The sequence below is a fragment of the Marmota marmota genome, unplaced genomic scaffold (genome assembly GCF_001458135.2).
Source record: "Marmota marmota marmota unplaced genomic scaffold, marMar, whole genome shotgun sequence".
NCBI lineage: Eukaryota > Metazoa > Chordata > Mammalia > Rodentia > Sciuridae > Marmota > Marmota marmota.
Window position 1 is genome coordinate 678,474 of NW_026000059.1, and position 24,715 is coordinate 703,188.

Genomic DNA, 24,715 nt, shown 5'->3' on the forward strand with positions numbered 1-24,715 from the left:
ATTTTGAGATAGGATCTTGCTAAATTGCTCAGGCCCTCGCTAAGTTGCCGAGACTGGCCTCAAATTTGCAATCTTGTGGCCTCAGCCTCCTGAGCCTCTGGGATTACAGGCGTACTCAAGTCATCTATTTTTAAGGCTGCAAATTCGTAGCACACATAGATCTCATAAAGCCATTTACAATGACACAACATTTAATTGTGATGGTTATCCAAAAGCACTCGGTGAAGTGCAGGTCCCCAGCATGAAGGCGCAGTGCTTGGGAAGGGAATTGCTCTGACCTTGCCGCCCACACTTCTGTGTTGCTTCTGCCATCGCCCAACACTTAACTCCAGAGAAATAACACCCTGGAAGGTCAGCCTTCCAGGAATGAGTAAGACTTACATCCCGTGTTAGTAAGTCCTTCTCTAAAACTGGCCTGTGATGGAGAAGAACTTTGAAATCAGTTCTCACCTCTGCCTTCTTGGGCGTCCTCTGCAGTTGGTGTGTTTGTTTAATAAGGTCAGATTGACAGGATTCAAATCAACCAGGTAACAGCGAACAGCGCGGGGGCTCCAGTACATTCAGGTGAAGAGCAAGCCCCGAGTCCGCTGGCTTTCTGGCTTTCTGTCTGCGCCTGTGGGGCAGCTGCTCTGCCCCGCCACCTGGGCCGGCCCTGCCGTCTTGGAGGCTTCCCAGTAGCAGCTGCACATGTAGTCACACTGGCTTTTAGAGCTTAGTTGTCACTGCAAAAACGAGCGATTTGAGGAAACCATTGGAGAAAACGGAAAATACGGTCTTATCATAGAGGTGCTGGGGAGAGGGTTGAGAAGGTGTTGGTGGCAGTGAGGTTGGAGGATAGGGACATGTAGGAAAGTTCCTGAGAGGAGTCAAAGTGGAGGGTGGGTGGCCTCTCTGCAGGTGGGGTGGTGTGTGTCCCTAGGGGGTTAGATAGACTGAGCATGGACGGCATTTCTGCAGGTGAGTGTGGTTGCTCCCTAGGTGGGGACATAGACTGCAGGTCGATGGCATTTTGCAGGTGAGTGTAGAGTGTCCCTCGATGGTCACACACACTGAGGGTAGATGGTGTTTCTGTCTGTGAGTGTGGTGTCCCTTGAGGTAGAATCATAGGCTGCAGGGTAGGTGGCACATCTGCACGTGAGTGCGGAGGGTCCCTCAATGGTGACATAGACTAAGGACATCTGTGCAGGATAGTGTGGTGTCTCCCGAGGTGGGGACACAGACTGAGGGTGGCTGGCAGCTCTGCAGGTGAGTGTGTCCTGTCTCAGGCCTGGGCACTGTGCTCTTTGTTCCATTAGCTTGTTGTGTTTGGACACCACTCTTTGCAATGTTGTTTCTCTAAACAATTTTAGGCAATCAGATATCAAAATATTCTTCAGGAGAATGCTTTTTCCTCTTTTAGTAGGAATTTTTCTAAATTTGTTTCCCTAGCAATACAGTAATTTAAACAGGGTGCCTTTAATTAACTTAACTAATACATCACTGCTTATTATTCCTTCCATTTCTTCCTGCTTCTATAAAGTTTAGTTTAACTAACATTTGATGGAGTCTTCTGGGAAGGCAAGTTAGTTTTTTACTTTATCTTTCTTGGGATATTTTTTTTTTTGGTATGCCTGTAGAGAAACCTAGGTGGTCCTGTCGTTTTTGTGTAACTGGAGTAACAAAATGTCCGTTCAGGACCTCTGAGTTGCACAGGTGAAGGGTCATGTTTGTATTCTACTCTTGACCAATGTGGTCTCCTGAGCCCAGCTGCAACAGATTATAATGGAGAAGTGCGTCTGTGCCTACAACCCTGCTGAGTTCAGTATAGAAACATCTGCTTTATTCTGCATTTAGAAGCATTTTATCAAAGACTGGGCCGGTGGTGCATGCCTATGGCCTTAGCTCCTCCAGGGGATCATGTAGGTCTGTAAGTCTGAGATGATCCTGGACAACATAGCAAGATGCCATCCCCAAACAAATCAAAACAAAAAGGAACGTGTGGAAGAATGCTCTCCATTCACCGAGCAGACCTTGCCCACTGGGGGAGGCCGGCAGAAGTGCGTGGTGGGAACGTGAGGTCAGGGAACAACTGTGTAAACTAGGACCACCGCCGACCCCCTCGTCACTTATCAGTTGCCAAACTGTCCTGCCTGTGTTATGGTGTTAAAGCTTAAAGTCAGTCACTTTCCTTGAAATTCAGGCTCTGCCGTCTAGCACCTCACATTGAAATGCCCTTTGTGTACTGCTTTATCAATCAAAATCTCCAGTTTAAATTGCAGCTGCCCAGCCACTGCCTGTCCAACGTCAGGTCTGTGTATGCAGGAGAACAGATGACCCTAAGCGCCAGTGACGGATAGATGCACTTCCACGGTTGAACCAAGATCTCTGTTCAGCTTGATCATGGTGTGTACCCAGAAGTGTGGCCCTCGGGGGGCCCTGGCCTCTCAAGGGAATTGGCGCCCTTGGAAAAGGGCGAGAAGCTGTCCAGAGCCCTGTCCCCTCCATCAGACCCGCACCAGACTCCAGCTGCTGGCACCTGGGTCCTCAACTCCCAGCCTCCAACACGATAAGAAATAAATCTCTTTATAAAGTATCCAGTCTTGGGATTTTATACCCCCAGGACCAAGGCACTGAAGCAAGGAGTAACACAGACTGCTCTGGGGGACCAGAAATGTGACAGAATAAGCGGAACCTTAAGGGGTTAGAAGACAAAGTTGAAGGGGAACAATGAAAAATAGACAAAAAACAGAGTTTGAAAATATGCAAGAAAAGAAAATTAGAGGACCAGCCCAGGAGTTGTGACTCGGAGAGCCAAGTCTCAGAAGGTGAAGACAGACATGGAGTGCAGGAAGTCATCTATCCAATAATTCAAAGTGTTCCCCAGACGAAGCCGCAGTTTCTGCACTGAAAGGGTCCAGTGGGGACAGGGGACTGCTGAGGACCAGGAGCCAAGGGGCCAGTAGCTCATCCTCAAGTTCCTTCCCAGCTCAATTCCCCAGGCTTTTTCCGGAAATGGTCAGTGTGTCCAGGAGCATGTGTTCTAGCCAGAGGGGTCAAGCTGACTGCAAGAACAGTCCTCAATTTGCACCAAGTCCACAGGAGGCAGTGGCCCAGGGGGTCACTGAGGAGGCAGGAGGTGGCAGTGGTGACCCTGTCCACCGGGCACTGAGTGTGCTAGGGGCACTCCCCGCCAGGCGGGGCCGCACCAGCCCTGCCCAGGTCCTCCAGGGCTCAGAGATGTCGGAGCTGCCTTGTCCAGCCCAGGATGCAGGTGGGGCCCCTGGACAGCTGCCCGGCTCTGCCCCCTCCAGAGCTCTTCTGAGGCCTTCCTCCTGTCCTGGCTGCAGAACTAACAGAGGCCCATGTCAGGAAAAGGAGGACACACAGAAAAGTGAGAACAACCGGGTCATGGACGTTTGTTTCCCCAGAGTCAGTTGTAATCAGCAGCTTCATGCCTACTCAATCATACTGTTCAGAAAATGTTAAGTCCTAGAGATAGGGTTTTAAAATCTATTTTTTAACTTAATATATGCATTTAATAGAATTATTTCTACATGATATTTTTAAATGGCCTCATGATATTCTTTTATAATTTATTTAATTAGCTCTCCAAGAGATAGGTATTTTATTGTTGGCAGTTTCCATTATTTTAATATCATATGTTGTATGTTTAAACACACATCTTAATTTCTTCAGGAGAACACTTCTGAAGCAGTTAAGTTAGAGAAACAGACTTTGTAAAATCGCACATGAAAAGGTGTCCTTCTGCCTCCAGGTATGTCAGGCATGAAGGCTGGCTGCCCCGGGTCCTGCCGGGTCCTGTCTGCTCCTCCAGCCCAGCCGGGCACTCTGCCCAGTGGACACTGCTACTCTGGCTCAGGAGCCAGCGGCGTGTGCTCGCACAGGGTGGGCTTGGCCAGCTTGGAAGCAGTGAGCTCAGAGGCCTCGTTTGACCTAGGCCACGGCTGATGCCTAGGTCCACTGACAGGCCGTGGACTCTTGGCGGCTGGGCGCCGCGCCTATCGATCAACCCTCTCCAGGGCAAACCAAGAACCTGGGGTGCTCCCTGAAGCAGCAAGTGTGGCGAGTGCACTCTGACCCCTCAGCCACAAAGTGCTCACCTCAGAGCCTTTTCCTCGGGTGAGAGATAACCGGCCACTGGCGCCTGGTCTCTGCTGGACTGGGCTGTAGGGGCCACGTGGAGAAGGAGGGATAACAGCAGGGACCAGCACACCGTGAGGACACGCCCATTTGCAGGCTTTGGTCCCACTCCCTTCTGCAGGGGAGGAGAGTCCAGGAGTCTCTCCCCGGACAGCACAGGTAGGTGTGTCTGCAGGCCACAGAGCGGCGTGGTGGTGTGTGTGCCACAGTCTCCCCTGGCCTGTGGGGACAGGAGCTCTGGAAGGAGCTGCTCTCAGAGACGGGGGCCAGCACTGTGGGGAGGAGAGCATGGGCCTGGGGGCCGGACCCCAGCCACCTCCTAGCTGTACCGGCCCAGCTCTCTGGCCTGGAGTGAGCGATCTGATCTTCTCTCCTCGCTCTTCTGTGAAGGACTCCACCATGGACTCAGTGGACTGCAGCAAGCACCGGCTGAGCTACTGGCTTGTAGTCTCTGTCCATGCTTCCTCCTTCCTGTGCTCTGCCGGGCGCCTCTTCGGGCCTGAAGCACTGGCCATGGTGCCGGGAACACAGGCTGCCGCAGCGTGGGCCAGCAGAGGAGCAAGCAGACGATGCCTCTGCACAGCAGCAGAAGGCCACTTGCCCTCGCTCTGGCCAGTGCAGCCTCTTGCCCCTCAGTTGGCAGCCATTCTTGCCCAGAGCACAGCCCAGGCTTTAAAGAGGCTGCAAAGGAGGGTCAGCAGAAAAGCTGAGGCTGGAGGACCAGCCCACCTTGAGCTCCCACCAGAGAGCACCTCTGGAGACACTGCTCTCCATGGTGTGGTGGGACAGGCTGCTCTTCCCCAGGGCCCTTCCAAAGCTAGACCACGGCTGGGTCCTGAGAATGAACAGCGAATGCCGTTTTCCCCAAGTTGCCCCATATGCTGTACCAACCAGGTGATAAGGGCACCTTTGCCCTCCACTCCCAGGTCCTAGGAACCATGAGTCACCCATGGGCCATGTCAGCCCCAGGTAAAGGTGGCTCTGCCCCGTCCTCCTGGCCCGGCTCTCTCGACAGGCCACGTCCAGTTTGCCTTTTCTCCAGCTGTGAGAGGCTGCATCTCATCACTGTGGCCATGTGCAGTTAATTGACCTCCAAGCGCATGACCTATAAGGAGGAGGGGGGCTGACAGGCCACGTAAGGGATCCCATGTCCTGCAGGAGTGCTCTGAAGTGCCCACGGGCCGGGGTCTGCCCCTGCTTTACTTCTCTTCCCTACATAAATGCACTCTGCTGTGTTTTTGTTGAGACAGAAAACCCAAATGATTTGAGACAGAACAAAATTCTCAGTGAGCTTGCTGTTGAGCCATCTTGGAGTCTGTCTGGTCAAAGTGGGGTCTCCTCATGGACTCACCTGACCCACTGACTGGGGCTGCCTCTCCTCCTACCTCCAGGGATCCTGGGGAAGTAGAACAACACGGCCAGGTCTTCAACCAGGGGCTTGCAGGACAGCCCGGGGGTCTCAACACAGAGCGCAGCCCACTCTGTTGGGCCGGGGTCTTTGAAATTGCTCATTGAGGTTCCGAAAGCCTGGCCAGTGGGATCCTCAGATGGGAGAGTTGTTTTGTGACAGGGGACCACAGTTAACACAGGAGACTGCCAGGAATAAATACAACACCAGCAGGGCCTCCTGGAGGGGCTGGGAGGACGGCAGAGACATCTATGTGGAGGGGCTGGGAGGGTGGCAGAGACGTCCATGTGGAGGGGCTGGGAGGACGGCAGAGACATCTATGTGGAGGGGCTGGGAGGACGGCAGAGACGTCCATGTGGAGGGGCTGGGAGGGTGGCAGAGACGTCCACCTGGAGGGGCTGGGAGGATGGCAGAGACGTCCATGTGGAGGGGCTGGGAGGGTGGCAGAGACGTCCACGTGGAGGGGGCTTGGAGGGTGGCAGAGACGTCCATGTGGAGGGGCTGGGAGGACGGCAGAGACATCTATGTGGAGGGGCTGGGAGGACGGCAGAGACGTCCATGTGGAGGGGCTGGGAGGGTGGCAGAGACGTCCACCTGGAGGGGCTGGGAGGATGGCAGAGACGTCCATGTGGAGGGGCTGGGAGGGTGGCAGAGACGTCCACGTGGAGGGGGCTTGGAGGGTGGCAGAGACGTCCATGTGGAGGGGCTGGGAGGACGGCAGAGACATCTATGTGGAGGGGCTGGGAGGACGGCAGAGACGTCCATGTGGAGGGGCTGGGAGGGTGGCAGAGACGTCCACCTGGAGGGGCTGGGAGGATGGCAGAGACGTCCATGTGGAGGGGCTGGGAGGGTGGCAGAGACGTCCACGTGGAGGGGGCTTGGAGGGTGGCAGAGACGTCCATGTGGAGGGGCTGGGAGGACGGCAGAGACATCTATGTGGAGGGGCTGGGAGGACGGCAGAGACGTCCATGTGGAGGGGCTGGGAGGGTGGCAGAGACGTCCACCTGGAGGGGCTGGGAGGATGGCAGAGACGTCTATGTGGAGGGGCTGGGAGGGTGGCAGAGACGTCCACCTGGAGGGGCTGGGAGGACGGCAGAGACATCTATGTGGAGGGGCTGGGAGGACGGCAGAGACGTCCATGTGGAGGGGCTGGGAGGGTGGCAGAGACGTCCACCTGGAGGGGCTGGGAGGGTGGCAGAGACGTCCACCTGGAGGGGGCTCAGGGAATGGCAGAGCACAGCCACTCAGCTCCTCCAGATGTGCCCTCATGGCAAGCTGCAGCTACCCAGGGAACCCTAACCCTTGGATCCCTAGACAGAAGCACTGACCAGAATCAGCACCGTAGCACTCCATGTCCACTCTGCAGGGTTACTTGTCTACTTGTAGCTGCTACTTCTGCACTGAAAATGTGAACCTCTATTTTACAGCATCCAAACACTCACACAGTCTATTTTACCCGATACAGTCTGCACTGACTTAAAAGGAGTGTACTGAATGAACATTTTCCTTGAGGTGTCCAGGCAGGGAAATCGGCATGTGTAAAAGAACCCTGTCCACGTACACACTTCCTGGTGGCCCGTCCCTCCACGGAGTCCTCTTCAGAGCTCAAGGAAGGGAGCTACCAAGCCCAGGCAGAGGGGAGACACAGAGGCAAGCTAGACCCTCTGAGTGAAGGCAGCCGACAGGGAGCACCGCTGTACCCACCCAGCCACAGGGCAAACCAGGGGGCAGTGAAGGCGGGGGACAGCAGGGACTGGGGGGACAGAGGGAGGAGCAGGCAGAGCAGAGGGCTCTCGGGCAGTGAACCTGGGGGACACGGGCTTTGTCCACTGGTTTAGGCCCTCAGACCTCCAGGTGCGGATGCATCCCCGTCAGCACAGTGGAGTGGGCAGTGGGCGTGCGAGCCCTCTACACTCTCCATTCAGTTCTGACGGGATCCCCAAATGACTCTGAAAATGACGCCAGTAAACACAGACACACACACACAGACACACAGAGACACACAGACACAGACACACAGAGACACACACACACAGACACACAGAGACACGCACACAGAGACACACAGAGACACACACACAGACACATACTGACACACAGATACATACAAACACAGAGACACACACAGTCACAGACACACATGCTCACACACACACACACAGAGACACAGAGACACACAGAGACACACACACAGAGACACGCACACAGAGACACACAGAGACACACACACAGACACATACTGACACACAGATACATACAAACACAGAGACACACACAGTCACAGACACACATGCTCACACACACACACACAGAGACACAGAGACACACAGAGACACACACACAGAGACACGCACACAGAGACACACAGAGACACACACACAGACACATACTGACACACAGATACATACAAACACAGAGACACACACAGTCACAGACACACATGCTCACACACACACACACAGAGACACAGAGACACACAGAGACACACACACAGAGACACGCACACAGAGACACACAGAGACACACACACAGACACATACTGACACACAGATACATACAAACACAGAGACACACACAGTCACAGACACACATGCTCACACACACACACACAGAGACACAGAGACACACAGAGACACACACACAGAGACACACACACAGAGACACACACACAGACACATACTGACACACAGACACACACAGTCACAGACACACATGCTCACACACACACACACAGAGACACACAGACACACAGAGACACGCACACAGAGACACACAGAGACACACACACAGACACATACTGACACACAGATACATACAAACACAGAGACACACACAGTCACAGACACACATGCTCACACACACACACACAGAGACACACAGACACACAGAGACACGCACACAGAGACACACAGAGACACACACAGTCACAGACACACAGAGACACACAGAGACACACACAGTCACAGACACACATGCTCACACACACACGTGCCCAGGCAGGGCCTGTGAGGGACATTCCCAGCCTATGGGGAGAGGGGGGGAGGGAGCCTGTCCCTCTGTTGTGCTGGGGCAGGGCCCTGCGGCTCTCGGGAGCCATCCACGTGGGGCTCCTGCAGGGAGCGTCAGAGAGTATCCACTTTCCCTACTTATTCTCCTTAAATCCTCTTCCTTCCTGCCTGCCCTCCCTCATATTTTTTTTTTCTCTTCTTTTTTCTACCCAAAACGTTCTCATCCCTTCTTTATGGCCAGGAAGGAAGACACCTGGAAACCGTGCCCTCTAGTGGCCCTTAGGGGAAGCCATTTGTCCCCTGGAGGCACGGACTTCCCCCAGCTTTGACCCAGGAGCAGCCTGGACAGGCCACCTGGGGCCTGTCCAGCAGGCAGTAAGCGGGGTAGGGTCCTCGGCCAGCAGCACTGACAATGGTGTCACCCCCTCACAGGTGAACCTGAACGGGATGCCAGGTTGTGTACACCTGGCTGTGCTCAGAGGGCAGCGAGGCCCTGCCCGGAGGAGGGCCACGCTGGGAGGAGGGCAGGCGAGGTAAGGGGCCAAGCCACGCCTTTCCTCCCCGTGGGACCTGGGTGGGCGCCATCTCGGTGTCTCAAACCCCTGGGCCGACTTCCCCCGCCCAAGACCCAAAGTCCCCTTCAGTCTGTGACTGGAGAGACCCCAGGTCCCCTGACAACCACACAGCACTCATGGACCAGTTCATTCTTTATTTTGCAAAGCAGGGTAACTCGAGGTCTGCACAGTGCAGGAGCCTCCCTGGCCGGCTGGTGGCCTCACAGCTGCCAGAGGTGGTGAGTGGCACAGAAGAGCCACTGGGTGGCTCAGGGGTGGGAGAGGACAGTGACCAAGATTACAAAGCTAAACATGAGGTACACGGTGACTCCCTCGTCCTAGTATAAAAATAGTGTCAGAAACTAGATATTTGTTCAGATACAGTGAAAAGGCCTAAGGTACAAACAGGCAGGGGCAGTGGCTGTGGGACTCGGGCTCCTCTCCCAAGCTGCAGGACCAATCCACAGTTTCACGATCCCATGGCTTCCGGCTACATTCAAGGATGTGTCCACGGGGGCCTTCGGAGGTGTGGGAGGGCCCCCTGAGCAGAGGTCGGCACTGCCCAGTTCACAGCCGCGACAGCCTGGCCAGCGCGGGGGCAGACGCTGCTCTTGCCTGGCTGCTCCCCAGGCTGTCACAGGACGAGGAGGCAGGACACGCACTGAAGGGCCCTGCGCAGGCCTGGGGTGAGGAAAAGCCCGGGCACGGGAGGAGTGACGGGCCCTGTGGTGTCCCTTCCTACCCGGGCACAGGCTCAGCCCGACACACCTCCTTCCGAGCCACCCCCGCAGGCCGCAGGAGAGGACGGCGGCCGCTGCGTCTGATTCAGTCCTGGTGAAACACAGCAGGAGCCACAGCCAGGGCCTCAGGAGGGTGGCCTGGAGCCTGGGTCGCTCTGGGCCAGGTGTGCCCTGTGCCACCTGCCGAGGGAAAGGCACTGCACCGGCGGGAGCTGGGGACGCAGCTCCCTCCAGGGACCTGGCTCCAGACTGCTCCCCCAGCTCCAGCACCGCTCACAGGGAGACCGCCCACCGATGGTGGCCAGGAGCTGGTCTGTGCCCAGGTGAGGCGTTTAGGGGACCCGCAGGGGAGCAGTGCGTCCTTGGCTTCTCCATCTTGGAAACGCAAGTGAGAAGGACCGGTGGGCTGAGGCCTGTGGTACGGGGGCGCTGTGTCCTTGTCCTCCCCAGCTCTGTACAATGCAACATTCAGGCTCAGGGCAAGTGCCCCCCGAAGGCACGCGGGCGGTGCCTGCCATGCCAGGGCTCAGAACAGGGGGAGGAGCTTCACAGACACCCTTGGCCCCGCCAGTAAAGCTCGGGACTGCTCGGCTGACCCCGAGGCGGAGTGGCATCACCCTGCTCTGCTGGGACCAACCAACCCAGCAACCACGAATACAGGGTGGGGTGAGGGGGACTGTTTCTGTCTCCAGCCTGAAGATCCTGGACAGGAAACTTTCACAGAAGAAAAACTGATCTGTGCCCTGCCCCCAGGCAGCAGTCCCCATCTGCCACTGGTTCCCACCAGTGGGGACGCGGAGCCAGGACGTGCCCTGCAGACACAGGGGTGCCTCGGAGCTGCAGTGTCGGCAGCGACACGGAGCCTGGCCCTGCCTAACTTCCTTCACGGTCCAAACCAGTGACACAAAATAAGCTGCTATCTAAGAACAAACCAACGCCTAAGCTGAATGCATCTCCTTCTTGTGGAAACACACATCCAAACCCTCCACACAGAATCGGCTTTGTCTCGCGGCACACGCCAGAGGGGCCTGAGCACACTGCCCGAGAGTGGGCGGCTCTGTATTTTGGCATAACAGGTGTGTGATGAAGCTTGTCAGAGAGTCTACCCTAGAGAGTCATGCACGCGTGCACAGGTGTGTTCAGTGTGCAGACACGACTATTGCTGGTGAGTCTGTGTAATTCACACTCCAGTGCCACCAAGAGGCAATGTTAGATTTCACCTGTGTCATGAAACAAAACATTCTGCAGGTCCAGGTCCACAACACCAGCTAGAGCTCCCTGGACGCGCCTCACAGTGCAGTGATGGCCACACTTTATCCTGCCTCTTCTCTGGACTTGAATGGCAGGAATAGAGCCGGGGGCTCTCTCACACACACACACACACACACACACGCACAGCACTAAGAGGAACACGCTGAGTTTTAGGGCATTAGAGGATCTGAACAGGAGCCAAGAGCACTGAAAGACCTTGAGACCGCGGCACACCCACACCCAGGGCTCCTGTCCACCTTAGTGACAGCTACCCAGAGCAAACACTTCCCCTCCCTGTAAGAAAGTGGGAGGGTGTGCTGCGGGTCACAGGAGGTGCCCAGAGCTCCCATCGGGGCAGGAGCATGCAGAGAAGAGACCGGGTGATGAGAGCCGCCCTGGCTGGAAGGGACCCACTGGGGGCGACTGTGGGTGGGGTGTGGTGGAGGAGGTGGGTCATGGGGCTGCCCCAAGGGTGCTTCTCCACCACGGCCCCTGCCCCCTTCCCAGCTGCAGGGAGATAAGTGCTCAGGGCAGCGAAGCGGTCACCACAGACTGAACCCGGAGCTCCTCTCTGTGGTCCTCGTCAGCTGTTCTGGTCACAGCAAACCTGACTAACGCAGGTGGACGCTGACAGGCCAAGTCTCTCCTCCTGCTCCCCCCAGATCCAAAGGTCTCCACACGCATGGGGCAGAGTTCCTCTCGGGTGCCACCTGCTCCACTGTCCACTCCCCCAACGCTGGGCCAGCGGGAACTCAGGGGCACGCTGAGGTGGGCTCAAACCCCAGGAGGGTGCGCACTGACTGGGAGCTGCAGGGCCACCCGCACTGCGGGCCGAGGGCAGTGCCCAGGCCTCGTGCTCAGGCCCTGCTCGCCTTGTGAGCTGACCGCAGCTTCTCAGCCGCGATGCTTCTGACCTCACTGGGCGGAGGCGCCCTTCCTGCCTCCTCAGCTCTGCCCACAGCTCCGGATCAGAGCCCTGCTGCCGACACAGTCCAACTCTCCTCCAGGGTCCGCCTGACAGACTGAAGGAAGAGAGACGGAGCTGCGTCCTGGAGCCCGGTGTCCCTGCAGGTCAGCGCTCCAACAATCACGCTGGGATCTAGGTGTGGTTTGGAAGGACGTGGAAGATGACAAGATCATTTTCAAAAGTTCAGATTTCAAAACTGCTTCTCAGCAGGACCTCCCACGGCCTGTGTTTGGCTGGTGGTGGAATGGGGCTTCTCCGCTGACCTGCTGACCCCTGCAGGTGAGACAGGCGGCCCTTGCTGGGGGTCCTGGGGGGATGGCCCAGCCCCACCCCCATTCTTTCACAAAGCAGCAGGTCAGTGGATGCAGTTTCCTTGTGATGCGGCCTCAGACTCTTTCCACCTGAGCAGACCCTTGTTCCTCCTAACCCCACCTGGCCCCCAGCAGGCCCACCAGGGCTCACACACTGTCCTCCCGGCCTCTTGAGAAAAGCAAGACTCCAAACCACAGGAGCCGGTTCTCATAAACCCAGGCCGGACGCAGCGGCAGAGCGGCACCCACACCCCCCAGCACACACAGCCCCACCTGGCCGTGGGCTTCCCGCGGCACAGACATGCCCAGAGCCTGTGGAAACGTCCCCTGAAAACACGTCATGCTGCTCTCGAAAGCCGTGCAGAAACAAGAGCACAGCAGTGGTCAGGTGTGGACGGTCTGCTCGGTGCACAGTGGGCTGGGGCTCCCAGAGGTGCCTCGGAGCCTCCATGCCGCGCCAACAGCCCCTCAGTTCCGCTTGGCCTGGCCGCTCTCCCCGTTGACCAGCGTCTTCTCCTGTTGCTCTGCCAGGGCCTGCCACTTCTGCCTGTTCCTCTGGCAGCCCTCCAGCAAGGGCCGGCAGTCCTCCGACACGTGGGTCAGGGCCTGGAGAGGAAGACAGGAAGCAGGTGGAAGGACGCAGGCCGCAGCCCACCCAGGCCACGCTCCACGCCTCTCGGGAGCCTTCCCACGTGGACAACACACAGGGACCTCAGGAGGGAGTCCCCCGCAGCACCGAGGTGTGGAGGCTGGGCTGGGTGGGACCCGCTGTTTGGGGAACAGGGCTTGTTTCTGTGTGGTGCAGACGGCTTCGGGGGGTGACTAGCAGGCTTGCAGTGCTGAGAGGCGTGCCCAGTAGGAGTGACGCCTCGCAGTTTCTTTGTCAGCCTACCCCATGTTGCTTAGAGGAAGGACTCTCCATGGTGGACCCAGGTCATTTGCAGTGACTTTGCATGAAAGGTGACCTTGCTCAAGGACCAGGGCAGATCCGGGTTTAGGGTGGATCAGGGTTTAAGGGGATGGGGGTTTAGGGCGGTTCCAGGTTTAAGGTGATTCCTGCTGGGAATAGGGCGTATCCTGCTGCCTCAGGCGCGCCCGCCCGCTCCTTGAGTTCCCGTTGAGTTCTCGCGGGATTCAGAGAGTATTTTGGGATCCAGAGCCCAGTGGAGGTGTGGATTTTGCCCAGAACGTGCGTGTAGAGGGCCGGTGAGAGTTCGGGAATAAAGAGTTGCTGTTTGAATCTACAAGGCTGTGAGTGGCTCGTGATTTTGTGCCCAGCCAGACTGCGGCATTGCAGAATGGCTTTATGCAAGGCACAGGGGATTTTCACCCCAGGCCATCGTCAGGGTCAGTTCTCACTCAGAGTGGCAGCATGGTCTGCATTCAGCTGCAGCGATGTCATCGAGGAGGATTTCCTCGCCACAGACACACTGAATAGCACCGGTGACGGGGTTGGGGTGCTGTGTTGCTCTGGTGTGCCCACTAAAGACGCACAGAGACGGTCACAGCAGCCAGGAGGCGCTACGCCATGCGGGAGCAAGTGGGAAGCACACAGCCGTGCTCTGCCTCCAGGGACTGCCCACGTGGGGCCCGAGTGGCTGGTCCCTGCGGCAGAACATGCCACTCCCTGGAAGCGGAGGTCACACGCTTCGCTTCACAGGGCGTTTTCAGGGGTCTCTGTATGTACATGACGCCCAGGGGACGACCCTGCAGAGGTGATCTGACACTACTCTCTCTACAAGGACTGAAAGGCCCAGACCCCCATTTGCATACTCAGCTGGGCCTCCACCAGCCGTGGGGAGGCGGCAGTCCTGCCGAGTGCCACGCCCAGTGCCTGGTGCTCCTGAGGACTGATCAGCAGGGAGGGCAGGCAGGAGAGGAGGGGCTGTGCCCGGTGCCCCTGGAGGGGCTCCCCTTCCTCTCCGGGCACCGCTTCCCTACTGTGTTCTCTGGATGGACCCCAGGTGTGGTTCAGGAGCCACCTGCCTGGCTGAAGAGTCCTTCTCCCTGGAAGACGAACTTTACAAACCCGGTCTCTGAATCCCAGAAACACCCTGGTCGGGGGTTTCCAGGACTCCCTGTTCTGGACGTGCTAGGGTAACTCCATGCTGAACGCTCCTTTCCCAAATAATCAAAGGCTAAAAGCAGTTTTCTGTTTGAACTTTGAAAGACGAAATCTTCTTTCTGTACTTGGGTCATAGCATCTAAACTAGTCCACTGGGTATTGCGGGAGGGGGGAATCTCTTCACATGTGAACAGACAAATAAAAACCCCCAACTCCTAAAAGTCCAAATAGGCCAAGCCAGCAGGAGTGTGGGGACAGGAACCTGCGCATCCTTAGACACTTCCTTCCCGTCCTCGGGGCAAGTTTCTTAAGGTCACAATCACAGTGTGGCAGAGAGGAAAAGTCGAGGCAGCTTCCTCGTGGAGGCCCAGGTGTGGGGCAGAGAGAGCAGGAGAGCAGAGTGCACGGCAGCTCCTCAGGGCACTGCCACGCCCTACCCTCCCACACCCCTGAGGGGCCCCACACAGTAGGCGCCTGTGAGCTAGCACCCAGTGGGAACCCTTGGGCCTGCACACAGTGGGCCTTTAAGCTGAATGAAGTTTTTGAGAATAGCAAATACAAAATGTGTTCCCTGCTCCATGCAAACATATTTATCAGCAAAAGAAGCAAAGCTACTTTTTTTCCCTTTTTTCTCGGTTTAGAACAAAAAGTACGTGCCTAGCGCCAGTCTCTCGGGTTTCTTCAGGCTTTAGTTCATGACATGCCTTAAGCCAGCACAGCATGGGCTCCCCATAAATACCTCGTAGAGCTGCAGGCAGACGGCGTCGATGAACCCGACCTGCATGCTGGGCATCTTGTTCTTCTTCTCCCTGTTCATCAAATCCTGAAAACAGACACAAACACAACAAAAGTGGGCTCTGAAAGATGAACTGGGCCAGCCTGGGCAGCCGGTGGCAGCCTCATGCACTCCCCACCCTGGGACGGACAAGACCGGGGAGGTTTGCATGAGATGGACGCGGTGCGGGAAGCTTTTGTTGCTGGAGATCTGTGCCCCCAGCCCTGTTCCCTCTGGGAGCCTCCTGACAGTAAAGAGCGCAACACATGTCCAGCAACAGCCGTCCACCACTGTGCCGCAGGTGGCAGGGCCCCACGCATCATGACGCCAGGGCAGGTGCCAGGAGGGGCTGCAGGTGTGGCTCGCAGCCATGAAAACGTCGCAGAGCGGCACCTGCCTCACACAAGCGCCTGTGTCATCAGAAGCTACAGGGCCAGAGGGACACCTGGGGCGGAGCGTCTTCTCCTCGCTTCTGCCTCCCGGGTGACACTCACGCTTCTAACAGAACAAGTGCCGAGCAACAAAAGAGCACCGGGTCCCCCCCCCCCCCCCCCGGGGAAGACCCCACAGAAGCGTGAGAAAGCATGGTTCTGGGCCGCCCCAGGGCAGTGCCAGGAGGTGGGGTTCTTACGGTGGGCTCGATGTTGAGTTCCTTCCTCTCTCTGTCTCCTTGGTCAAAAAATTCAGTTGCTACCAGTTCTGCTATCTGAAACAAACCAAGGGCTGAGTTCAGGCAAGGAGAAGCATGTGAGTCTTTAAAACAGAGACCCTGGGTGGAGACCCCCCACCTGCCAGGTCTGTGTCTCACCGACACGATAACCAGAACCGCGCAGCGGTGAGCCCCGCAGACAGCACTGACTCACTGCGTGGGAGGCGCTCACAACCTTCTGTGATGAGCACTGAGAGCAAGGTGCCATTTCTGCTGGCCAGCGAGAGGGAGCCAGTGCCATGTGCAGGTCAGCAGCTCAGGCCCCTGGATCACGGTGGTGGGTGGACGGGCCTGCAGCTTCTTCTGACCTACACGTCCCCTCTCAGCTCTCCCCACAGTTTCTCCTTGCCTCGATGGACAACTGGTGGCTTATCCTGCAGTCTCGCAGTCGGGATGTGCAGATGCTCTCCCTGAGGCTGCTGGGTCTGGCCCCTGCATTTAGGGCGTGTGGTCGGGGGGCCGGCCAGCGGAAATCAGTCTCACTGGGGCTCCTTCGCAGCAGTGCTGTGCACTCCCACCAGTGGCTGCAGGAAGCCCAGGTGCTCCCGTCTGTGACGCTGGCAATCATTAATGATCTCTGCCTACATCCGTCAACTCAGGGCTGAGAAAGGGTGATGTTCAAAGCCGACATTCCCTTTTCCTTTATGAGTTAAAATAGGATAGAGGGAAGCTTCCCACAGCAATCGTGTAGTTATCCCAAGGCTCCCTACAGTTTTTAACCTATAAAAGAAAGGAGAAATGCCCGATTCCCCACTTCAAAAAAATAACCTGGCTCTCAAGATGACCACGGAAGGCTGTTTTCAGTATTTTTAGTGTTAATGTGAATTCGTGGGTTGGAATATAATTCTGCATTTCCATCCTGACTCCATGCTGACACAGGGGCTCACTAAGCCGGGTCCTCTCCGGGGTCTTGGGGCCCCTTGTTGGTGTGAGGAGACGGTCTCCCACTCGTCCTGTGAGCCTCCTGGTGGTGCCAGGCCACCTCTGCGGCACGCAGCCTGCTCCTTAGCTGAGGGCTTGGAGGTCTCAGGCGGGACCCGGTCTGCTCACTGCACTCACCCTCAGGGGCCCGAGCTAGGAACACCTGGTTCACAGAACATCTCCAACTCCAGTTCAGGACAAGAGGGTTTCTGCAAGCCTCAGTCTGTGCTGGAAATCCTAGCTCTTGACACTGGTGAAATTTCTTAATGCTCCTTTGTGCCACATGCCCACGCTGTGTCAATACAGAACTGCCACCGATGATGCACCACCCAGGGCTCCCTACGGTCTGTTCTGGTGTTCTGGTGGTAGGGTTTAATGTCCCTTAGAATGAATCAGCACTTCCTAGGACTAAACATCAAGCTTGTTTCCTTTATGTCCAAGATTTCATGATTTTAAAAATACACTCAGTTTTGTTTCACAATCAGGAAAACTGCTAGCACGTCCGAGTCTAACCTACGCAACAGGCCGTGGTGGAGCTCTGGGCTCGGACTCTGGCTAGACACACCCCTTTCACTGTCCTTCTGTGGGAAGTCACTCGCTTCCCTTTGTGGATAAACCTGTTTTTAATATAAACATTTACATAATACAGATATTCACATGTTGCTCCTTCGTATGTAATTAGCGACATAACCCGTTTTTTGTCCAGCTTGCTTTTTTCACACAAACATCTCTCTCTGTACTCTTCACAGAGATGGCCCTCATTTCTATGACATGCGTGGGTCTGGTGGGACGGGCCGTGGTCCACTGAGTCATTGCTGATGAGTGTGTGGGCTGCTTCTCTACTGTTCCCAACAGCCGTGAATAAGCACTTCCATGCTCTCCCCGGAGTCTTTGGGATAAGATGCCAGAAGCAGTGCCCAACAGGCTCCGGTCTGAATACTCCTCGAGGCTGCGACTCGGAGCCCTCAGTGTCCCCCAGCTGCCCCGACTGAGCACGCTACAAAACTCCGGGATGTTTGTCAACCTGTGGATTCCGCGATGGGGGAGAAGCTGTGTGGATCCCAAGGGGATGGTTCGCGTCGCAGCAGATGCCCGCAGCTGTGTGTCACCACCCCGCTGAGACAGAAGGTGCCCAGGAGGCTCCCGTCGTCCTCTGCTCTTCTCTCCCTCCCTCCAGAAGCACACGGCCACTCCCACAGGCCAGCCTGCCTGTGCTAGAACTTCCTGTGAATGGCACTGGGCTGTGCCCCTTGGTGTGGCACGTTCCCGAGTCATCTGTGACCCTCCTGAATGGCACAGAACCCCCCAGTACGAGGGGTACACTGCCACACACTGACCCACTCTCCTGGGTGGACGTTCCGGCTCCCTCCAGGGTCTGACTGTCGGGAACAGCACCGGCCCGGGGTTCCGTGCAGGCCTGCTGGGTTGGTGTAGTTTTAACTCAGTTTCTCTTATGACTCAAAGGAGAAGTCGTTCTCGGTAGGAAAGCCACCGACCTTGTGTTCACATCTCTGGCTCATTTTTCCACAGGGTCGTTGGCATCTTTCTTCTGCTCTTAGCTCTTTGTCTGTTGCGGATATTAACGGTCAGGTACACGGGCAGTTGTCCTCCGTGTCTGTGCCTGGAGTCTGTGGGGGCACAGGCTTCCTCTTTGTGGGGCTGACTCTGTTGGTTGGGTCCTTTGCTTTTGTGCACCCTGACCCTGTCCCACAGGTGCCCACCAGGTGTTTAGAACTCACGTGGGCTGATTCTCTGCTGAAGATCCTGGCTTCACCTGGAGTCCACATGTGTGCACTGGACCCCTCCTGTCTCCCTCCCCTGGTCATTCGCTCAGCCCACACTATTGAGTAAAAGCTCTTTCCTATATTTGGAGTGTTATTTGTTATACAGTGAACACTGTGCAATTCTGGACCATCTACGGTTCTGCTGATCTGCCACCCAAACCACTTGTGATTATAGACTTTGTAGTATTGTTTCCATATCAGAACACCAACACCTCATTGCTTCACCTTTTCAGAAATTTTGGGTGTCTTTTTGCTTTTTACTCCCTCCTAAATAAATTTTAAAATCATTTTTTTCTAGCTTGAGAACAAAAATTTAATAGCCTAAAATCTGTAAATTGGCTTAAAGAGAGAGAAACGATACCTTTCTACTGATTTTTTTCCTCTTAAGAACATGCTACACCTTCTCATTTATATCAATCTCATCTTCTGCTTTAGCAACACAAAATGTTTTCTAATTTCTTTCATATAGTTTTTGCATGTTTTGTCTATCCTGAGGTATTTAATACTTTTATTTACTCTTCCCCGTCACAGAGGCTTCTCTTCTACTTTATCTTATAACTGATTTGCTCATTTAGCCTGCCCACTGTTTATTTTGGGCTTGCCAGATATAGTTTTACCTGCAAGTGGAGATAGTTCACTTCTTTATTTGTAATTCTTATGATTCTTTATTACTTTTGCTTATTTAATTCCATTGCTACTTGCTCCAACACAAAGTCTCACTTTTTTTCTCTCTGGGGGTAAATCACGATTTATTCTTTAAGGCAGTGTCAGTTTGGTAATCCCGACACGTGCCATGCCATCTCTGCGGGTGTGACCTCGTGTTCTTGTCCCCTGGTTCTGACGTGGTGGAGGTTTCTGTTGACAGTCACGGCACTCACAGGGTTGCGGGCTTAGCTCCGAGAACAAAGGAGTCGGGAAGAGAAGGGCCGCCGCAGTCGGCAGAGCTGCTGGACAGCTCCAGGCCAGCTCCACCCTGCAGACCGCCCATACCGTGGACCAGGCCGGCACTGCCATCCAGCCCTCAAAACCAGCTCCACTGGACAGACGGCACGCAGGTCCAGGGCGTAGCTGAGGAGGCCCAAGGCAGGTGGAGGGTGCTCTCCGCGGGCCTCTGTGAGTACACCAGCCTCCTCCCCAGCCTTCTCTCTGGTAGCTCCCAATAGTTTTTCTTTTTATTTTATAAAAACAAATTTCCTTTCTTATTTTTTTTCCTACAACGAAACAATAGGTAGTTTCATGCAGAAGACAGACCCCGTCTTCCACTTCCCTCCTGTTTGGAAACAGGCCTACAGTCCCATCTCACAAGGGCAGGGAGGTCGTGACCACCGCCTGAGTGCCAGGGCCTGCCAGCCTCCTCACGTGGAGGCGATTTCATCTCTCTTCTCAGCAGGCTTCACTGCATGAGCCTGGGCTGCTGTGCCCATGACTGGCAGCTGGGCTGGACACACAGAAAGTCCACACCTTCCCTGGGGCACCAAGACTGCACACCCCGAGGGACTGAGCCACCACGCAGACAGCTCTGCATCCCAGTGGTTTCCCTGAGCCTCCTCCACCCCTGAGAAAGAGCAAGGCAGTCAGGTCTCCCGAGGAAGGAGCTCCTGGCCGGTGCTTCCTGACATCCGTTCAGCACTCCCACGTCTACCAGCCCCAGGAACGTGGACACTCCACTTGCTAAGCCCACTTAGAGCAGAGAGTAGCCTAGTAAGCCAACCTAAGAAAATTACTTTCCTTCTAATTTTCGATCTTATTAAAAGGATGTGCTAAAAAAATCCCCAAGTGAGCCCAAATAGTGCTGAGACTAAGCCTTCCCAGGAGCTGGCTTGGCTATGCGTTAACTAGATGCTCTTTCCTGACCTATCAGATACCAAGTACAAGTGAATCTCCTGCAAATGACAGGCTTCCCTGCTCAGTCATCGGCTTTAACAGTGCCGGAGCCAGGGAAGTGGGCCGGAGCACGGCTGCGAAGACGGCCTCAGGAACCGGCTGCCCCGGTGTTGACATTTCAGTTACTCTTCATCACCACTAAGGCACGTACCCGTTGCTGGATGGGCCAGGGTTTCGTGATTGCAGAAAGATCGCAGGCCGTCATCAGCATTGCTCTGCAAGGCAAGAGACAGACTCCTGTTTCCCTTCACATGAACTCGACCCTGCACCCAGCACACAGAGGCGACTCAAGGCCCTCCCCCAGGACCGGCAGAGCCGGGCTCACATGGAAGCTGGCCGTGCTGGGTCTCAGCCCTAGACGCTGCGTCCATCCTCCCTGCCCCGTCAGCCCCAGGGGCACAGAGAGAAGGGGTCCACCTCTGCAGAGAGGTGCCAGTTACTGCCACCGCCTCCACCAGGCAGCTACCCTCGGTGGCAGCATAAGGACAGCGCCTCCAACGGTTACCCGCCAAGAGTGACAGCAAGTTCTCTATCATGAGTCAGGCGGTCCTAGTTCCCTGGCTCCTTGTGGCTACCCTGAGCATGCTCAGCCACACACAGCCTCTGACAGACAGGCCCCACCTGGCAGGCGGAGGGGCAGGAGACGAGCTCTCAGGCCCACCATCATGCAGCCCCTGGAAGAGAGCTCTAGTGACCATGAGAACACTGCTGTGTCCAGAGTGTTCCCATGCTTGCTGCTGGACGGGCAAAGCCTTCTCCTGCAGCAACCACCCACAGTGCAAGGCTCCTCTGTCCCTCTAGGCCTCGCAGGGTGCGGGGAGCTCACTGCAGAACACCCCTCTGTCCCTCTAGGCCTCGCAGGGTGCAGGGAGCTCACTGCAGAACATGCCAACCTGAAACACCTCTTGCCTACCCACACCAGGCAGAAGATGGCACCCAATCCACCACAGAAAGCCAGTGCACCAGGGGTATTCAAGCCACCGAGGACCACCATCACCAAGGCCAGCCAGCACCGAGGCCTCCACAGATGGCGGGAGAATGACTCACAGAAACAACTCCTTCTGATGAGGGTCTTCCAGGTTGAATTGGTTCTTTCTTATGAGTTCAAAAAATTCCCCTCGCCTCCTTGAAATACAGAAAACATTAGGCAGTTATGAGGTCCCCTGCTCTCCCCCGTGACCTAGAGGGTCATGGATACACCTTCCCTCCTATGGCCCAGGAGACCACCATCTGAAAAGACTTGATTCCCCACTTTCCCTCTGCTCGCGTGGTTTTGGTGGAAGGTTAAACTTCACCTGGTTTTTAACCACAAAGAGCAGTCATTTCAATTCTGGAATATTTTAATAAAAAAGTGAGTAAAAAGCGTGACATCAAGTGAGATCTAAGGCATTTTAAGGTCGGGACCTAATGAGACCCAGAGGTTCAGGTTAGCTCTGTCTACCGTGTTCCTACACATTGTGAAATAGAGCGCAAGGCTCTGGAAGCCAAGGAAGGCCTGGTAAGTTAGTGTACCTCTGTGGTCATCCCAGGAGCTGGCAGGGTCAGCGGGTGGAGCTGCTTTGGGCCCACCACTGCTGAGTATCTGAAGAACGACTCGGCACAGTGCTCAAGGTCCAGGTGGAGACAGACCCAGGGAAAGGAACGCCCGTGGGACGGCACTGACCATCCTGCTGAGAACCAAAGTCGGGCAGGTTTCATCTGGTCAGGTGAGACCCACGAGGCCCAGAAGGCCTGGGCAGGCTGTGAGGTCACAGGTCGTTCTCAAGTGCCTGGTCATGTGGCAGTCCTTACTCAGCAGTTACTTGATGGGAAGTTTACTGTGTTTCCTTCTGTTCTCCTTAACTCAGTGTCCACCCTCGCGCAGCAGGTGTTGTGGGTGCTGCTGGGGCCTCGACAGTGGACATCTGGCGTAGGTGGCTGGGTGTTTGTGCTGTTTGCTCTGCTTCCCCTAACAGTGGCTCAAACTGGCCCAAGGACCCTTGTGCAGAGGACAGGCTGTGCTCCTGGGAAATCGGGTGACCCCCACTCCCCATCTCACAGAGCACCAGCACACTCCCTGCGAGTTGGGAACCCCCGACTGTCGGGCTCTCGGAGAAGTGCCTTGCTGGGCAGGTGCACAATCACAAACGCCACCTTCACAGTCTCAAAGTTGTACGTGAATGTCCCCTTCTTGTGCCAAAATCAAATAAAAAGAACCCTGAGCTGCTGTTTTGGCTCTGGTAGCTCTTCCTGCCCCCCGGGGTTGGATGGTGGCAGGAAGGAGGTGCGGATGGAGTGAGTCGGGTGTGGGAAAGGGGGAAGGCCACAGGCCCAGGAACCTTCAGCAGGAATGACCTTGAGCCAGAGATCTGGGCGATCATGGCTTCAGAGACACCATAGGAGATGAAGAAGGGAAACAGCCATGTGTTCTGTGAGTTTTAGCTCCCAGTGAGCAACGGGACAGAGTTCTCTGGCTGCTAAAATTAAAACTCCCCGCCCACCTGAGGGTCAGCGCCGCCAGGGGTCTGAGGACTGCCCAGACCTGGGCCTGGTGCAGGAAGCCTGCAAGACCTGCCTCGGAGGGGTCTCCTGAGACTCACTTGATGTACAGCGCCAGGTCTGTGGCCAGGATGGCTTGCTTGATCACCTTCAGCGCGGCCTTGTATTCTTCAACGGAGAGGCCGCTGAGAATCTGATTGCCCTTGACAGAGAAAAGAGAAGCATCACTAGCACTCCATCCCGAGGGGAGCCATCTGCGACATCTGGAACACAGCTCCGGTCACCTGCCCCGAGCGGCGCGGGAGATGGCACCGTCTGCTCTTCCCCGCCACCCTGGGTGACATGCCACTTGTTCCCCAGGCCTGAGCACAGACAGAACATCTCCTGGCCACCTACTCTTCCTTCTGGCAGGTTTTGGGCTACAATCTAACAGCAGGTAAAACTGAGAAGTGAAGGGTGTCAGGAGCGGAGCTGCGAGGGTCAAACTGACGATCCGGGTCACGGCCCTGTGGCTTCTGTGATAAGCCCAGAAGGATCCTCAGGTGAATGCACACACCTTGGTGGCTCTCTAGTGTCAGACGGAGTAGAACGCACAGCGCAGACACACAGAACGCGCCCAGAACATCTGTGAACGGAGTCAGATGTGTCTCGTTAATCAGCGCCAACAAGAGCCCAGAGGCCTGGGAACGAGGCCAGGAGGCAGAGGGCTTGCGGTGAGGACCAGGCACCTGCCGGCCGTCCAGGCGGGGGCCAGAGTGCGCGGGCTGGAGGAGCCGAAGCTCTGCGGCAGTGGCATGGCTGAATCAATGACGAAACGCGTCACTCAGCCACGGACGTAGAGGTCCTCTAAACACTGAGTCATTTTAGATTCTGAGCCAAGCGGAGATGCTTGTATTCAAGATAAAACAACCTCAAGCACAACCGGAGGCGTCTTTAGTGCTACATTCTTAGTTTTCCTTCCCAAGCAGAGGCTGTAACTTCTGCACATCATGTTAAAAGATGAACTACACAGCAGGCCTCGCTGTGGAGGCCGACACACGTACAGCCGATTCCACGTGTGCCAACACACCGTAACCTGTACTGTCCAGTAAAAGAAGGACTTCCAACACGCGGATGGCAGAGCTGCCAGGAGGACAGCAAGGCCTTTCCACACGACACCACACACACATTTCTGCAGAGTCTTGGTTTGAAAAGCTGCACACTGGAAATCGCACACTTACGGGGAAAACAGGGTCGGGAGAGACCCCTGCACAGAACCAGGCCCAGGCCAGACCTCTGGCCGAGCAGGTCCCCAGTGCCCCTGCGATGTGAGAGTGAGAAACCAGCAGTGGAAATGAGAAGGTGGGCACTGAGGCGCAGCCAGGCAGGCCAGGGCCCAGGTGACCGCCAACGTGGAGCAAGGCCAGCACCTCCTGGGGTGCCTGTTTAACATTCTTAAAACAGACCCTGCCCCCAGGAGACTGGGCGGGGGCCTTCCTTCCCTGCTGAACTCAAAATCCAGCATCCACAGTTCTGGCTCATCGGAGCCCCGACAACTTGTGTAAGAACTGCTCCTATAGTACACTGCTGTGACACAGGGACCAAGCCGTGACAGTCACAGGCCCTGGCCACGCCCCCCACGAGGCCATCTATGGGACGTTCTGCGGAGGCTGGAGCAGGCTGCGTGAATCTTCACCTCCATGACACCAGGGTCATGAGGAGTGGGAGCAGGTCCTCACAC

At 55.9% G+C, this 24,715-nt stretch overlaps 1 protein-coding gene and 1 long non-coding RNA gene across 5 annotated transcripts in view; one reads left to right on the forward strand and one right to left on the reverse strand.

The window, feature by feature from the left end:
* Nucleotides 1-9,245: 9,245 nt before the first annotated feature.
* Pde5a (phosphodiesterase 5A) overlaps nucleotides 9,246-24,715 on the reverse strand; it is an 89,699-nt gene continuing 74,229 nt past the window's right edge. For 3 of the 4 annotated variants that reach the window (XM_015507288.2, XM_048813927.1, XM_048813926.1), the window contains 6 exons: nucleotides 23,097-23,197; nucleotides 21,565-21,642; nucleotides 20,669-20,732; nucleotides 15,851-15,925; nucleotides 15,184-15,267; nucleotides 9,246-12,985 (listed from right to left, as the gene is read on the reverse strand). In XM_015507288.2, coding sequence (XP_015362774.1) covers nucleotides 12,848-12,985; nucleotides 15,184-15,267; nucleotides 15,851-15,925; nucleotides 20,669-20,732; nucleotides 21,565-21,642; nucleotides 23,097-23,197 — 540 coding nt within the window. In that variant the 3' untranslated portion in view covers nucleotides 9,246-12,847. Of the gene's footprint in view, nucleotides 12,986-15,183; nucleotides 15,268-15,850; nucleotides 15,926-20,668; nucleotides 20,733-21,564; nucleotides 21,643-23,096; nucleotides 23,198-23,425; nucleotides 23,621-24,715 lie in introns of those variants that run through there. The other variant, XM_048813928.1, reaches the window with a different exon arrangement.
* LOC125619934 lies at nucleotides 16,183-23,205 on the forward strand. The gene is made up of 2 exons (XR_007351499.1): nucleotides 16,183-19,746; nucleotides 20,024-23,205. It is a non-coding gene; the product is annotated as an uncharacterized LOC125619934 (long non-coding RNA).